The sequence below is a fragment of the Sinocyclocheilus grahami genome, unplaced genomic scaffold (genome assembly GCF_001515645.1).
Source record: "Sinocyclocheilus grahami isolate Dianchi unplaced genomic scaffold, SAMN03320097.WGS_v1.1 scaffold1240.1, whole genome shotgun sequence".
Classification (NCBI taxonomy): Eukaryota; Metazoa; Chordata; class Actinopteri; order Cypriniformes; family Cyprinidae; genus Sinocyclocheilus; species Sinocyclocheilus grahami.
In genome coordinates, this window is record NW_015506419.1 from 149407 (window position 1) to 167948 (window position 18542).

General features: G+C 37.8%; 1 protein-coding gene across 1 annotated transcript in view; it reads right to left on the reverse strand.

Annotated features, from left to right (window-relative positions):
- Positions 1-17567, reverse strand: part of LOC107568402 (low-density lipoprotein receptor-related protein 1-like) — a 131244-nt gene extending 113677 nt beyond the window's left edge. Inside the window, exon 1 of the mRNA XM_016254375.1 lies at positions 17492-17567. Within this exon, the coding sequence (XP_016109861.1) occupies positions 17492-17567 (76 nt within the window). The remainder of the gene's footprint in view (positions 1-17491) is intronic.
- Positions 17568-18542: the final 975 nt, after the last annotated feature.

Here is an 18542-nt window from a genome sequence, read left to right on the forward strand (position 1 = left end):
GACCTATCAGAGGAACATCACACTGAGCAGGTCGAGGGTCCACCTCATTTGAAACTTAGAAAAGTGCCTTTGAAAACACATTGAGTGTACTTACACACTGAAGCATGCACATACACACAAACAACAGGACAATACGGTCCAATAGGAGCATCCTGTGAGTACCAGGGCACTGTGTACTGGCCTGCTGCTCACACATAATGTGACCAGACCCTCTGAACAGTCATTCTGACTGTTTAGTGACCAGATCTTCACGAGAACACATTTCTGCTCATATTCTGCCTGCTTTTTACAAACATTTTGAAGCATACTAAAACAACACAGTGTTAAAAAGCAACTTTGGGAGAGATAAAGCCAATAAACTAAAGGTGAATAAACTATTTTGCTTATGTATGTTTTATGATGATACCATGCAAAAAACTGGATTCCTATTTATAACGCCTTAATTTGAACAAAAACACTAAGCAAATTTTGTACCCATGTTTGCAAAAGTAAGCTAGGATTTGCTACACTTGAATTCCAGTCCGGTCTCTTAAAGAGGACATATATTCCTGGCCAAACCTTCAATTACCTAGGCCGCTGTGTATCCAATCCCAACAAGTTATATTCTCCAATGAGGAAATAAAAGGCCTGAATAGCCAGTTCTTTATATGGCTTGAGAACATACCAAAAGCTTAAAGATGGCTTCCAGATACCAGGTTGAATAAGAGGTCTAGATCAGACAAACATACAGTTGAAGTCAAAAGTTTACATAAACCTTGCAGAATCTGCAAAATGTTAATTATTTTACCAAAATAAGAGGGATCATGCAAAATGCATGCTATTGTTTATTTAGTACTGACATGAATAAGATATTTCACATAAAAGATGTTTACATACAGTGGGGCAAAAAAGTATTTAGTCAGCCACCAATTGTGCAAGTTCACAAGAGAAAATAATAGAATTTATAAAAATGACCCTGTTCAAAAGTTTACATACACTTGATTCTTAAAACTGTGTTGTTACCTGAATGATCCACAGCTGTTTTTTTCTATATTTTCTTTCGATTTTAATTTAATTTAGTAATTTTAATAATTTTTTTCTGTATTTCTGTTTAGCTTTGTTTTTATTTCACTTCAACTTATTTTATTTCAGTAAGCTTTTCATCCAATATTAATATTTTACTTCAGTTTTATGTCAATGTTTTATTTCAATTATTTTAATAGTTAAAAGTTAAAGTCAAAAACAACACTGGCTACAACATGTAGGAAAAAAATGCAAGTAAAGAATAGGACAGTAAATTAAGTGTAAATGTGTGTGTAATTGATAGAAGAGTGTTTTATACATTAAAGTGTGCCCACTCATAATTGTAACATTCATCATTATTTTTTTTTTTTACTTTAGTCCTATTTAACTGGGTTTCACCTGTAGTTTGAAATGTAAAAAGTATATTTGTAACCTATAATTGTAACTTTCATTATTACATTGTTTTTATGTACTCCTATTTTACTGCAATTTTTTTTACCTGTAATTTGAAATGGAAAATGCAATAAAAAACAAAACTGCTTCATTGTAGCTTCCTTCTCTGCACTAACAAATAACCTCTTCATGAAAGGTCTCACCCTGTTCCTCTTTGTGTATTGATCAACTGATTCTCTTTTAATATAACATGTAGCTATTATTTGCTTAGCCTTCCTTTCAGTTAGACTTTTATGCCCAGTTTATGCCCATTGTATTCACTAAGCTATCAAAGAATTTCTAGACTTAAAGGGGTCATATGATGCTGCTAAAAAGAACATTATTTTATGTATTTGGTTTAATGAAATGTGTTTATGCGGTTTAAAAGTTCAAAAAACACATTATTTTCCACATATTGTACATTATTGTTTCTCCTCTATGCCCCGCCTTTCTGAAACGCGTCGATTTTTACAAAGCTCATCGGTCTGAAAAGCGAGGTGTGCTCTGACTGGCCAGCTATCTAATGCATTGTGATTGGCTGAATACCTCAAGCGTGTGACAGAAATGTTACGCACCTCACATACTGTTGATGCCATGTCCGGCCGGAGCGACAAGACAAAAACATTCAAACCTATTACAAACGAGGCATTTGTTGCATCCAGTGGGGACATAATTACTGATTATAATGACTTATACTGTCTTTTTACGCGTTGCGTTGCATCGCGCCGCGTAAACATAAAACTCTTGTCTGCATTTGTGATTGGAGAGATGACAAACAAGTGCTACTCTACTGCCCAAAACTAGCGTTTGAATCGTCAGTGGCAAATCCTTTAAACGAAAACGTACTTACGTGAGTCAGAACTGCCGGCTTGTAGTCTAACGTTACCCTCCCAGGATCAGTAAACAGTCCTCCATAAAATGTGCTGCACACATCTGGATATTTGGGTTAAACTGTTCTGGAACAGTGTTGTAAATACAACTTAACCACTGATTTGTAGTCGTGTCCTCTTTTGGAAGACCAAACAAAGTAGTTTTGCTTTCACAACGAAGCACACAGCGTCCTCACGACATGGCTGCAGCGTTAACAATACAGTGAGAATAAAAGTTACGCCTTCTTTCTTTGCGTGAACATTTGGGCGGCGTTATGCAAATATTCCCACATAGTGAGGTAGATATGTGGGGGCGTGTTCGAACGAGCCGTTTTAGGTACGTGTGGCTGACTCTGAACTTTTATAAAGAATATCTCTTTGGATTTGAGACTTAAGTCTTTGCAACTTTACAGACCTTCTTTATGCACCAAGAGCTTGTAACACTCCAAAGAGAAAGGAAAAATTTAAATCGCATCATATGACCCCTTTAATACAACATCTCATATGTGACACAAAGAGCAACGGACAGGATTCACCAAGATTGCAAAAGCCGTCTAGACATGTTCCCAGGTGTAAACTACCCATGAAACTATTAAAGGGTGGGTATGATGTCCACACAACACCGGTTTCTTTCCTAATACCGGTCATTTTATATAAACAACATGATGACTGATTACAAGTCAGCCTTGATTACAATGACAAGTCATTTTCATTTCATAACCGAAATGTACATTTCTAGTAAACTGCTGTTGTACCTGTAACTTTAAGGCTGAGTATTTTTTATTTATTTTATTTTTTTATTAACAGCTCTGGCTGTCTTTAGTCACAGCGCAAAAGATGATTTGGATCTGAATTGCTTTCACACGAGCAGTTCTCTGACGGCCAGATGTGAGAGACGTTGAAGAGTGTTAAAGGGGTCCTATTATGCTTTTTCATTTTTTCAACTTTAGTTAATCTGTAATGTTGCTGTTTGAGCATAAAAAAGATCTGCAAAGTTACAAAGCTCAAAGTCCACTTCAAAAGGAGATATTTTATTTAGCAGAAATCACTTTTCAAAAACTACAACGAACGACTCGTTTGGACTACAACGCATATTTTCCGGGGTTTGTGATATCACAAAGATCGACGGATGGGACGAGACCTGGTTGAGCTGCACTAGAGAAGGCAGCGAATGTTATCACCATGTCTGAGACACGCTAGCTTTCCCAAGGCAGATGAAATTAGAGCGGTTACAATCATCCGATTGTGCCAATCACAACACACACTGGCCCAGCTAACCAATCACAGCACATTTCGTATTTTCAGAAGGCGGGCCTTCATTTGATGCAGGAACTATTCGAGCTGTTCATGCCAGACTGGGGAGAGAGGTGTTGTAATAATGTAAAATATGTGAAAAATAATGTGTTTTCGAACAACCTAGTGCCTGTTCTAGTACACCCCCAAAACAAAATCAAGACTTTGTAAAAGAGCATAATAGGACCCCTTTAACACACAATACAAAAGCTTCAATTGACTGAGGTCATCTAGAACATTACAACAGATGGAGAATAGATACTTAAAGAAACAGGTCACACAAAAATTAAAGTTCTTCTGTCATTATTATTTACTAAACCCCTATACCTTCCAAACCCATATGATTTTATTTTATCAGCTGAACACAAAGAGAGTTTTTTTGTGTGTGTGTGTGATTTTGTGGGATGCCTTGGCTGCTCTTTGTCCATTCAGTGAAAGTGAATGGGGAAAGGAGCCGATGAGCTCCAAAAACAACCAAAAAATAAAAAATAAAGGTCCTGGAATATATAGCACATAAGTCATATGTGTTACTTTTAATGGTTTATTGTGATTTATGACATTTTGGAACTAGCCCCTGTTCACTTTTCACTGTGCAGAAAAGTGCAGCCAAACATTCTGCACAATAACCCATTTGGTGTTTCACGGAGGGACAAAAAATTGCTAAATCTTTAGGGTGAGAAAATTATCAGAAATTTTTTGGGTCAACTATCTCTTTTACACTGCAACAAAACAGCTCTATTTACTGACAGTACACTAGGTATTGCAAGTAAAACTACACTACTGTTTAAAAGTTTGGGGCATATTTTCTCCCCAAAGAAACAAGGATGCATTAAAATTATCAAAAGTAATCACGATTAAACGCATCCAAAATAAACGTTTATGTTTACGTAATATGAGTGTGTATTGTGTATATTTGTTATAAATACACACATACATATATATATATATATACATATATATATATATATATATATATATATAAAATTTCTACTGTGCATCGTGTCTCTTCCTATAAAAAGGTAGTGATTTTCCCTACTCACATTCCTGTGGGTCATAAAACCAGTGATATCAGCATTAGTTGCCATGGGGACCAGGGGGGGCCTCGTGTCGTTGCAGACATCCTAGGGTGTTACGCATTTCGGGGGAAAGGTCCATAGGTCCTCATATGGCTTGTTAACTGAGGGGGGTGTTACAGAGTATTTGTTAAATATAGCTAACAAAATATATATTGTGTGTTTGATTGGTCCAGACGCTACACAGCTTCATCACTGTGTCTGTCACGCGATTCTGTTCCCATTTCAGGCTTGAACTGATGGTAAAACTAATGACATTATTTACGGTCTTTACATTTATTTTGAAAGATGAAGCTCGCGATTATGGTAAGGGGCGTTACATTTCCGACGAGTGCTTGCGGTGTTCGGCCAATCACAATGCACTGGGTCAGCTGGCCAATCAGAGCAGACTGCACTTGTCGGAAGGAGGGACTTTGTAGAAAACGAAGCATTTGAGAGAGGCGGGGCATAGAGGACCTACAATAATGTACAGTATTTGAAAAATAATGTGTTTTTTGAACATTAAAGCATGTCAACATATTCTATTACACCAAATAATGATCCATATGACCCCTTTAAAGCTGAAGTCTATGGAAAACCACAAACTTTGAACGGCCATATCTCCGTAACGGCGTGGCGAATCCGCATCAAATTCAGGGGATCCCTTCAGCTCGAGGAACCCTCTCGAATGTGAATTGAGTGTACGTCTAGAGGCCCGCTTTCGAATGAGACCCCGGGGTTCGGGAGTTACGGGTGGTTAAATTCACGGTCCGGCGCCGACCGATCAAGCGATCCCGGGGGGCTACCAACGCGCGGAGGGTGGCGTTCGAGAAGGCTCCTCGAGCTGAAGGTGTTTAAACTAAACTAAAAGCGAGTTTGAGTAAATGATTATAGCAGGGCACAAGATGGTAATAGTAGCAGTAGTAGTAGTAGTAGCCTAATTCATAGTAATAATACATGGCTCAAAGCACCTTCTCAAAAGAGTTCTGAAGCATGCTTTTTGTTTATATTTGCTGACAGAGACTTGCAAATGCAAATTCATTCTCTGCCAGCAGGAGGCGCTGTTGGAGCGGAGAAATAGCGGTTTCCCCGGCAACGGCTGTAATCAAATACAAAACGGTAGGAAAGACGAAAATGACATCAAAGCTTTTCTGAAGACGGTCGGTTTTTTCAATTATACATTCATATAAAAACACCCCCGCTGCATTTTAATTTTGAAACGTGCAGTGCTCAGTTTATTCAACGAAGTAGAATCCTTTTGGAAAATCTATTTGTGGCGGTCAGTTTTGATTTTGTGATGGGCCGCCACAAAATAACTTCATGTATGGGAAACACTAGACACTGCTATAAGTCAAATGGCCACAATCTAAGTGATAACAAAATTAAATAAATTACTCATATTAGCGGTGAAATGTCGTCTGATTATTTCAAACGTCATATGCTCACTGGATGTCATGACAACACATGTCATGAAGGAAAAGTTTCAATATCTCGCCTTCGCTTTCATTTCGGACCACCTCCAAAAAAACATTAAAAAACTAAACATATGATTTACAAGTTTAACATGCGTTTATCTAAGTAGGAAATAATTAGTGTTCTTGAAATACGAAATGGAGGTGGGTCCGGACTGAATTCCCTCCGGGAATGCTATAGCATAGCACAGCAACAGCATAGAAATATAAAGATGCCTTTCTTTTCTTGTAGTTTTCTTTCTGTCTTGACAAATGAAAATGTGCTGATTTTAAAGTATGGACTACAGGAATGTCTTTAAGCAGCTTATCAGTTATTTGATCCAGCTGTGCACCTGTTTACTGTGTAAATAAGCATGGCTGCCATTAGCCACTTTGCTTGGGGGTGGAGGAGGGGGTAATTACTCTCCCTCATTAGTGCAGGAATTCCCCAGCTCACAAAAACACTCCTATACCTGCTGCTCCCATGAGGGACAGGGGTATCAGCATCACCCTTAGCTTAATGGACAAGAGAGAAACAGTGCGAGTCGTCGACCCATGCTGAAACATCTTTAACAAACTTTGACTAAAGTTACAGAAAAAAAATCCACTCTGTGGCCGCTAGCCGATGTGAGGTGCGTTTCCTAAAAGCATTGTTAGCCAACTAATTTGTTTGTCGCATTCACATGCATCAACACACGTTTCCTCAGATTATAAACTAAAGTGAGAAATTAGAGTGGAGCGGAGAAATAGCGGTTTCCCCGGCAACGGCTGTAATCAAATACAAAACGGTAGGAAAGACGAAAATGACATCAAAGCTTTTCTGAAGACGGTCGGTTTTTTCAATTATACATTCATATAAAAACACCCCCGCTGCATTTTAATTTTGAAACGTGCAGTGCTCAGTTTATTCAACGAAGTAGAATCCTTTTGGAAAATCTATTTGTGGCGGTCAGTTTTGATTTTGTGATGGGCCGCCACAAAATAACTTCATGTATGGGAAACACTAGACACTGCTATAAGTCAAATGGCCACAATCTAAGTGATAACAAAATTAAATAAATTACTCATATTAGCGGTGAAATGTCGTCTGATTATTTCAAACGTCATATGCTCACTGGATGTCATGACAACACATGTCATGAAGGAAAAGTTTCAATATCTCGCCTTCGCTTTCATTTCGGACCACCTCCAAAAAAAAAAAAAAAAACTAAACATATGATTTACAAGTTTAACATGCGTTTATCTAAGTAGGAAATAATTAGTGTTCTTGAAATACGAAATGGAGACGGGTCCGGACTTTGAGAAGCACTGCTATATACAGTATAGTAGCAGTCAAATGTTTGGACACACGAATGGGAAAGTGTCCAAACTTTTGACTGGTACTGTACTATAATATACACAAAGAATATCGGCCAATATATCGATATCTGCCTTTTTTACTCCCTAATATCAGTATCGGTGCCAAAAAGCCCATATCGGTCGGGCTCTAGTACATATAATTGAAAACAGAGTGAGAGAAACAAAAAAGTAAAAGAGAGAAATATATGAAAGAGTTCTAGCACATGAGTGTGGGATGTTGAGAAAACATGACAACTGTCCTCAACATTTGAGCAGCCATGTGTTGCGCCTCAAGGAGGAAGGAAGAAGGCAATCCATTAGAACCTTCAAAACATCAAATCTTCAGACTCAGAACAGCCAAGCATTACACGCATGTCTGCTATAGTCATGACCTAGTAGTTGACAGAAGCACTTGATAACAACTCGCTTATGTTCCCTGTCACTGGCCCATCAACAGCCCCCATCTTTCCCTGTTTTTGCTACATGAAGCCATGTCCTCCTGGGAGTAGCAGTTAAGTAGGGTAAATACTCATGTTGCAAACCGAAAACAACAATTACAGCACACTCAACTCACTACCATCAACAATATCCTCCCAACCTCTCACACAAGGAGGAACCATGCCATATTTTGTCAGTTATGCAAATCTGGGTTTAGCCCTCAGTCGCAGAGGAGTCTACCGTGTTTCCCAGGGAGAGGGGAGGTTAAAAGAGGGATATTAGAACTTCAGGCCCTGGGTTGTAAGACTCCAGCTGAGAAATCTAATGCTATTACATTGCGCTTTTCTTATTTCAAGAGACAATTCTTGTGCGGTGACAAAAATAAACTGATATTCTGTCAAAACCATGAATAATTTTAAAAAGGAATGTTCCGGGTTCATTAAAAGCCAAGCTACCTTAACGGACAACACCAGAAGCAAACAAAAATCACGTTTAAGGCACATGTTGGCTGTTACTATGCTTTTAAAGGTCTGAAAGCAGAAATATGAAGCTTATTTTTGTTATAAGCACTCATTAATTTATTCTTTCCAAAATAGTGTTATTTGAGCTGTAAAATGGTTTGAAAAAGTAGGAGGATTAGTCTAGGTGGAGTTTTGCTCCATCACGTAAACGTCGGATAGTTCAGTGTTTCCCCTGCCATTATATTAGTGCCACTACCCCCCCCCCCCCCCCCCCCCAACGGCACCAGCCGCCCCCCTTGAAGGTCAAGTTAATTTTATTTAATTATATTTTATCTATAGCGCCAGATCCCAACAGAAGTCATTTAAAGTTACCTTTCCGATAGAACAGGTCTATACCTTGTTCTTTTATTAAACAAACTAAATAGCCTTATGTTATTTATCTTATTTACACAACAGCATGTCATTTCGGACTCTACGTTATGGTTGCGCTCTACATCTCGCACAGCGGAGTTCCACCCCGATGCACACGCGCACACACACGTGCACGCACTCCCAACTCCCACTAATATTTGTAAATATTAAGCTGCAAAATTACTATTTAAATATGAATTCTGCGTGTCTCTGTGTCAATGAATGGGGCAGACGCGCGGTTTTGTTTACTACTCGAACTGAAGCGCATGTCACGCTTGCTGTGATTTTAGCATCTGCCGTCTCACTAAATGAGGACATAAATACATGAACAACATCTCCACAACTGCTCTGAGAGTAATTTCATGAGCATTTGACCATTTCATTTGAGTAAAATGCTGCGTTCACGCCATATCGTAATTACCGTAATTTTGAGATGACAACACGTGACGTTCTAATTTGTTTTAATTTGTCAATGTTTTAATTGTAATATTAAATGAAGTCCAAACTCCTGAACTGTCCAAAAAATAAAATGTTTAATTTTCATTACTTAAAAGATAGATTAAATGAATGTTTTATGCCTTAAAAAGGGTAAATACACAAAACAGAATTTCTGAGTAAAAAATCATAAGGCTATTGTAAGAATAAATTAAACTTTTTTTTATGCTTACAAATATTTAGACATACTTAAACAGAATTTGGTAACAATAAAACAAGGTTGGGAAAAATGAAACATTTCATAGGGCCCTAAACATGTAATTTTTGTTAAACATTTAATAAATTGATGTAAAAAAATTTAAGTTTCATGATTTTAATTAATTAGACATGGTTTTTTATTAATACAATTTAATTTAACCATTAAAAAGGAGTCCAGAAAAAACCAAAAAAAAACGCGACCAGACAGAGACAGAGAGAGAGGCTGTGTATGTATGAATTACCACCGTTTTGCCGCGTTTCTCTATTAACAGTGAAGCAGTGGTTTTAATTCCTTTAGAAACAATGATGTTACCAGCTCCTTGTTGAGAAAGATAATGTAGCTCATGAGAGATTAAGCTATTTAGTTGATAAAATTGCAGGGCAGCACTAATAATGGGCTTAATGGGAGCAGCAACCGTTTTTAATACATTTCATGTAATAATTATTCAAATGACAAGATTTAGCAAAATAAATAATCTAGGTCATGTATTAAGTTCATACATATTTTATCTGCGCTATGTTGCTAAAACTATCTTTTGGATCTAACTGTAATTATTTCCCACTTTCAAGTTCCATGTTATAATATGCAAAAGTCTAAACATTAATCTCTTAATTTTACAGTAAGTAGTGAAACTTACCCAAAATAGAGGCTTAAACATCTAAAAAATGCACATTTAAAGGGCTCCTCTTTTGGTGAAAGTTTTCAGACAGCTTTCAAAATGGCCACCGGACAGTGTGAACACATAGAGACACATCCAGTGTTGCCAGATTGGATGGACGATTTCCAGCCCAAAAGCTCACAAAAACCCACCCACTCCAACAAAAAAACCACCCAAAACTTTAACAGTCAAAATAATGTGATAGAATATGTAAATCAAGGTTCATAAGGGCCATTTTTAACTCCTTAAAACAAAATAATGACGATAAAATAATATAAATATAACGTAAGATAAATTTCCCAGGTAAACGGATCAAATTGGGGAAAATAGCCTACATTAAAGAGAATTACCGAACATGAATAAAATATGCAAGCAGACACTGTCAAAATGGCAAACAAGAAATTAACCGATACCCTCGAAACAACACATGCATCGTTTTCAATGTCAGCAGTCAGAATAATTCAATTTAAATGCAAAAAGTGCCCAATACAAGTGATAGGAAAAAGCGTAACGTAATTAGCAGATATTTCACACTCGTTCATGCACACACCATAACAGTCAAAACTGTGTCATTCATTGATACATACGGAACTATAATCTGACAATTAAAAAAGAAAATTAACAACAACAATAATGCGCTTACCTTCTTGTAGCTCTATAATTTTATGCAGAACTAGAAGAAGCCTCTTATGAAGTTCAAATTGTAGAACATAGGCCTAATACAGAACTTTGCACAGTCAAAACTAATCAAGTCTAGTAGTTTTCAAGGATTTGACAGGATCAAAGACAGGATTGTATAAACCGAGATATTTAGTTTCGATTTTGATTAATTAACGTTAATTCAAATGTGCTCTGATTTCGGAGTTGCAATGATAGCGTCTTCGTGTCATCTCACTCCACAATAATTTACGTTTTGAGAGTTGAGTCTCTCTCCCACTCTTTAACTTATATTTAGGAATTGTGATTACTTGAATATACATTCATACAACTAGAGGTCAACCGATATGGGTTTTTCACTGGCCGATGCCGATGCCGATATTTAGAAATCAGGGCAGCCGATGGCAGATATATGATGCCGATTTTTATTATTTATTTTTTTCATTAATCTCATAAAAGTGAGTTTGATCAAAAGATTATTGCAGGGTACAAGATAGTAATGTAGTAGTGAGATATATGATGCCGATTTTTATTTTTTTTTTTTCATTAATCTCATAAAAGTGAGTTTGATCAAAAGATTATTGCAGGGTACAAGATAGTAATGTAGTAGTGGCCCAATTTAGAGTAATAATACATGGCTCAAAACTTAAGCACCTTCTCAAAACAGTTCTGAAGGATGCTTTTTGTTTATGTTTGCTGACAGACACCAGTTTCCCACAGACTGCAAATTAATTCTCTGCCAGCAGGAGGCGCTCTGGGAGCTGGAGATATAGCGGTTTCCCCGGTAATGGCTGTAATCAAATAAGCGCTGCTCACAAATGCTATCAGGCATTACAGGAAAGACGTCAGTGGGTTCTTTTCAAAGATACATTCATATAAAAACACCCGCACTGCATTTTAATTTTGAAACGTGAAACACTCATTTTATTCAACGAAGTATAAGCCTTTTGGAAAATCTATTTGTGGCAGTCAGCCGCCACAAATAACTCAATGTATAGGAAACACTGGACAATGCTATAAGTCAAATGGCCATAGTGATAACAAAAATAAAATATTTCACACATACTGCACTGCCTGCTGCTCATAACTGCTTAAGAGTGCGCTGGCCACGAGCGAATATATGACATCGTGGAGGCTATTGTCGGAGCCACAGACACATTTCATGAGGAAAGTTAACGTGCATGTTATAATCAGCCCAGAAGTTTCATCTGAATTGAACGCGTTTCTACTTTCACATGCAAATTACTTGTTGCACTTATGAATATGATAACTTTCCGGCATCAATTCTAGTAGGGTAAAATGTAATCCCGCTTTCGAAATGGTCTGTTTTGCCCTGCTATTAGCTGAGGCTGTGTGTGAACAAGCCGCGGCTGCTGCAGCCTGCAGAGCGTGAGCTGCTCCGTCTCACGCAGCCAGAGGGAGTTCCGCAGCAACGCCTAGCTGCCCGCCAGTGTGCCTGCCTATAAATCGTCCTAATTTACAGCACAATCGGCCGATGCCGATTAATTAAAAAATGCCAAAAATCGGCCGATCAATCGGTCGACCTCTACATACAACATTCAAAATCAGATCCGTTATCATGCTAAAAACCTGTTACTTGACTCATGAATCATCACATCTGCTCTGCTGATCCCTCGTGATTGGCTATAAGTGCGGCCGCAACGTCAACATCAGCACCAGTCGTCTTTGCAGTGTACATGTGTTTACTATAGTACCGTCCGTGATGACTGATTGGATGCAGTACACGCTAGGGCTGGACGATATGGCCTAAATTTATATCACGATATATTTATTAATTTCGGTCGATACGATATAATTCCGATATCGATATGAACACTTATTTTAAAAAAGCCTCGTAAAAACTGCCAAGAACGCCCACAACAGATGTCTGCGCATACAAACTTATGAAAAATGAATTTGACGTTTTTGCTGTACTTTGGATCAAATAAACACAGGCTTGGTGAGCAAAAGAGAATTAAAAAAAAAAAAACTTTAAAAATCTTACTGTCCAAAAACTTTGACTGGTAGTGTAGGCTGATTATTCTTATAGATTGAAACAAATGTGCTTTAGCCAGTATAAAGGGTATGAAAAGTGCTCTGAGTTTCGGCAGAAAAAAAAATAAAGAGCTACAACAAAAACATGTAGCTGGAGACGGGCTTTTAAAAATGCAAACTGCTTGTCTGCCAGCAGGAGGCGCTGTGAGAGCGGAGGACCTAGCGTTTTCTCCAGTAACGGCTGTAATCAAATCAGATCCTCTCATAAACGCTCCTTTATCAGATAAAATGAAAATACCATGGAAGCTTTTCTGAAGACAGTCCTTTCCCTTCAGAGATACATTCATATAAAACACCCGCGCCGTGTTATGATTTTGAAACGTGCAGTGCTCATGTTTATTCAACGAAGTCAAACGCCACAAATAAATCAATGTATGGGAAACTGGTAATGTATATCGAAATATCGGAAATGTGTTTAAAAATCATATCACCGTTATTGAAAAAAATTATATCGCGATACATATTGATATTGAATTATTGTCCAGCCCTAGTACACGCACACTCAGGCTTGTTTGTTAAACAATTAGCCTATGCAATTTATGTTTGAAAACCGTCAAACTGTCCACAAACCAGCCCAAATTTTGTCCACCCGCCCAAGCCCATTTTTGCCCGCACAATCAAATTCAAAACACCCAATCTGGCAACACTGGACACATCTCTCAGTGTGCAATGGTCTTACTGACTTGAAATTACAGGTCTGTAGTAACAAACACATCAACTGTTTAAGACATCAAGTATGATAATACATTTTTTCTTTTTATAACCCAAGCTCAAATATGGAAGTGTGCTTAATGGGTACATTTACCCCATTTACAGACATGGTCTAAACCGAAAAAAATTTCTACTCGGATAAATAAAAAAGCATCAGTTCTCCTGCTCCAACAGTGATCCACGCAGAGCCACGAGTTCCTGCTGTAGTCATTGACAGCAGTCCGATTCCAGCTCGGGCCCACTCACCACCAACGCCTGAACCACTGCAAGGGTCACTCTGCATTCCATGCAGCCAAATGCTAACATGTAAATTAAATCAGTGCTTAGCATCACATGCCAGAATGTGATCCAACAGTGAAGCAATGCCTCTGCACACACATACTCCCAATCCTGTAAGCCAAGGCCGGTCACTAATGGTCTGCTTTCGCATTCATCCCCATATAACGTCTAAGCTAATGGGTCTCCGATATCCAGATGTCCCAGAGAGGGTGGAGGTGGAGCAAGATAATAGAGCACAAGAACTTCAACCCTGCCTCCGTCCGCTAGACCATTTCCTCCTAGTCTTCCACAGAGCAGACAAACTCCCAGGTCATTTATATATATCATAAAACCTACGTTACTCTCATACCATGCCAAGGAAATCTTGTCTCATTATTTTAGAAGTATACTGAGTGAGATGACGTTTGTTCGAATATAGAATATTTGTTTATGACCGTTATCTTTACTTTCCAGTATAATAAAAAAATACCCACATCCCCCAGGCTCCGAATCCTGTCTAGACAAGATAAAAGATCATCTGAGGTCTGCTGAGGTTCTTTTTTTGTGGTCTCAACTAAACCTATTATCAGAGCTCGGCAGAAAAGACTCCTCTGCGACAGTCATAATCATCTGACAGGCCGTCTGAGGTGGCGTCACATGGTCAATGACTCAATCACATGACTTCGGACACAACTACTCATATTTAGTTATTGCATCAACAGTCATATAAATTACTTAAGTTTCCTGAAAGAACTGATGATTACTGAAAATTTTAAGTATTTAAAGGGACAGTCAACCTTAAACATGACTTGAACATTTTGTTGAAGCCAATGGGGTCCAAAAAAAACACCGAACTCCACTGACTTTCATTGTATGGATATTATATGGATAAACCATAGAAGAAAGATTTGGAATGACATGAGTCAAAAATTACATTTTTGGCTAAACTATACTTTTTAGACAAAACAGCAGGCTATTCTTTACAGTTACCGTGTAATGCACTGCCTATTGAATGACTAAATAAAGTTAATCACAGTCTTCTTAACTTCTCTTCATCAGGCCTACATTATGCACTTATTTCTTGGGCATGAGCATTACATTTGGATCTGCATAATTTAAAATGTGGGCTATTTGTAGGCCAGTTTTCTGAGTCATACTAAAAAGGACTGTTGCATAATTCATATAGATGTCACAGAAAACTATCTGGAGTATTTATTCAAAAGGCATCCGGTGTGCTTTGTAGGCACCATTTTCCTCTCATTTCTTTGGATAGTTATTGTTAACATCACAAATTTGAAAACAAATGCTATAAAAGGAATAACTAGGTCAAGCTCTTTGGTGTTTTAAAATATTTAACATATGAATGCATCTTAAATATCTAAAAACAATCAGACGTGTCAGACAATGACAATGGGTCACAACCCTAAAACGGGCCACGGGTCTATTCTGATCATGGACAGAAGGGAAAAGATAATGCTAAATGCAAATATTAAACTGCAACTAACGATATAAATGTGCACAATGAACAGGCTTCATCAATCAATCAACTTTTTTTAAAAGGGAGGAAAAAGGCTCCCCATATCAGTTTTGTAGCTCAGTCATTCTTGAGAAGTGGGACAAAACAGGGTGCAAAATTGAAAAAATTAAACCTTGTACTCAGACAAAAGAAACTAAATTTATGTATCTTATATGTACTAAGCTACTGAGCTATGCTTCGATACAACCTCCCAACTTTTCTCTTTTTTAACAAAATGTGCTTTTTTTTTTTACCTTGGACTGTGTAATATAATTTCAACTTTATCTTTAACAGTATTCAAGATGTTTTTAACATTTCAAAACACATTCTCGTGTTAGCAGACAGATTACACTTTCACATGTGACCAACAATTCCACAACAAATATAAAATATCAATGAAATATTATCAAAATATTCAACTGACGGAGGTGACAGAACTGACGGAGTTGACGAAAAACTGAATTTGTCTCATACATTGATTCAGTCAATTACTGTATTAAAACAAACACAACAAACAGCGAGTATGTTATTGTTTATAAAGCTTTTATTCAAGAGTCACATTTAAGTATTTTGATATATCATTGGAACACAAAATCTTATGGTGGTGACATCTGACGGTGTTGACAAATTTGGCATCTCTTTCACAAAACCAATGGAGTTCATGAAGTAGCCATTTCTTTTTTTTGTTGTTGATGCTAGATGCTAATGGAACCTGCTTCAGGAGAATAAAATCAGGAACATAAGCATACGCATAAACACATGGGGGATACAAAAAAATTAAAAGGTAACCAAATATACAATTATTTTACAATCATAAAAGTTACAACTTATTTATGAATGTTTTTTATAAGACTGGATGTTTTTAAGGCTTTTTTATTAGAGGAGATTTTTTGAAGTGATGAGTAAATCAGAAGTGAATATTTTACAATTCGGTTTAAAATGAAGGCATCTTGCTTTGCGAATGTGGAATTTTCCCATCATGCAAATAAAGCCCAGGGCATCCTGTTTTAATTTTTTTAAAGCTAATAGCAGTTACCCTTGCTGGACCCGTTTTGTCCCACGTCTGTGTCCAATCAAGTTTTATAGAACAAAACATTTGAACATTTCCATCTGCCAACAAACACTTGTTTTGTGGTATACTCTAATCATCAAAAAACATGAAAATTCTATAAACATACAATAAAAATAGAAATATTAAGCTATAAAATAAAAAGCAGACTACATTAAAGTGCAGCATAAACACATTTTTACCATTCATAATTTTCTAATCAAAAATAACATGTCAAGCCTATGACATTAAGAATATTTTTTGTTTCATTTTGTGCCACTTGATTTACAATGTAAAAATCTGACTCTTGAAGTAAAACTAAATAAGCATCTAGTGTGCACACTGATTCAAATCGCTTCTACCCAAACTAACCGAGCAAACTTGGGCCAAGTACTGATCAACTGGCTTTAGATACCTGCTTTTTGAGCAAATAAGAGCAATTACACTCAATATCTGCCTTAGATAATAATGTTTACGTCACGCAAAACAAACGCTAAAGAATCGACAGGACTCTTTTGTGGGCGACCAAGAAGAAGCACTAGCAGAGGATGTGCCTATCCATGCACTTGAATAGACCGCTAAGAATGCGGGAATATGGAGCATGTCCACTGCATGCAAATAGATCTGTGGCGAGCTCGGCTTGCACTCATACGGTAACAATTCATGCAAGCAGAAGAATACCATATGACAGGCGTTTGAATTTATAAACGACTCCGGCGAATGCACGGGCCTAAGAAGCTATTACGAAATAACTAAACTCCCACATCTCCAATCTGTCCCCACAAGACACGTTAAACGCGTTAAAACCCGGCCGAATTGTGGCTTCTGTGCACAAATGCTGATAACGCGAATGTTTCATAATGAATTAGCGCGAGTCTGGATGTGGATAACAAGGACAGATGTAGCAATCACGGCACAGGTGATAGCAAAATTGCGCAAATGCCCCGCTCCTCGGCATATTTACTTATTCAAAATCAATCCTGCAAGCCTGAAATGATCACACTGCTGGTGTGATGGGTGGTGGGTGTCGAAAGCAGCAGCCCACACGTTGCCTGGTCACTATCACCAGGCCATGTCTGAAAACTTTACAGACTGTCTCCTAAATGCATGCATGGACAAAATAACACGTTTAATCGTGGTTACTCACCTTCAATGGCTCTGGTGGGATCTACAATCTCTATTGCACAAACTAATCCCAGGTAAAGCAATCCAACAGCCAGCATGTTTGCGTTGCAAGATGGCATTGCCTATGGAAATATCACAATTGTTCACGTAAGGCTGGATTCAAACTCTTCATCCAAACCTCACGATTGTCCGCCGTGGTCTGTTGTTTCTTGCGCCCTCCGACACGCTAGCAAACGTAGCTGAGCAGACAATATGCACAGCAGAGAATGTCATTAAAATCTATGCATAAAAAGGCGAGGTGTTGTACAATGGCACGGTCATGTAACGTTATGTTGCTTACTGAATAACAGCATGCAAACAGAGGTATGTGGTGTCTTTTTTTTTTTTTTTTTTTTAAGAATCCTTCAAATCAAAGCGGTCTTCTCTGTGATACAATTATTCCTTTTTGCAAAATCAGGATGATACAAACGCAAGATCGTCCGTTGGCGTGCCTCGCTGCAAAAATAAAAATAAAAAAGGCTCCTCTCTTCTGTGCCCCACCGCTTCTGATGCTGGTGGCTACAATTTGAGTGAGGGGGGGGGGAAGTGGAGCCTCTACTGGACTGCTGCATGACGTCATCCACCATGGCAGGAGTCCAAAAAAACTGAAAGCCCTACGCGGCACTGGGCTCCTGCGCATGCGCGGCTCAGCTTACGGCTGACCATTTGTTTTCCCCCTCAGTCGGTGGAAACTGATCCGGCCACGCAGCCATCTTGGCTCTATAATTATGACTCAAAGTAGGCCTAATTAATTAGTATTAGTTGACTAGCTTTATGAGGAATTGCTTTTGGCTAGATAGCTGTTGCTACTAAATAATGAAGTTTTAAAATTCAGGTCTTGTGCAGGCTTATTACTTTATATTGTACATTTTGCTTCTAATATGATAACATTACGAATGAATAATAACAAAAAACGACTTAAATAATAATAATGCAAAATATGTAATTATTATTATTATTATTATTATTATTGGTCATGGACAGTTCTGAAGGAAGTTTAGGTGGCTAGGATTCCCCTGTTGCTGTTTTGCTTT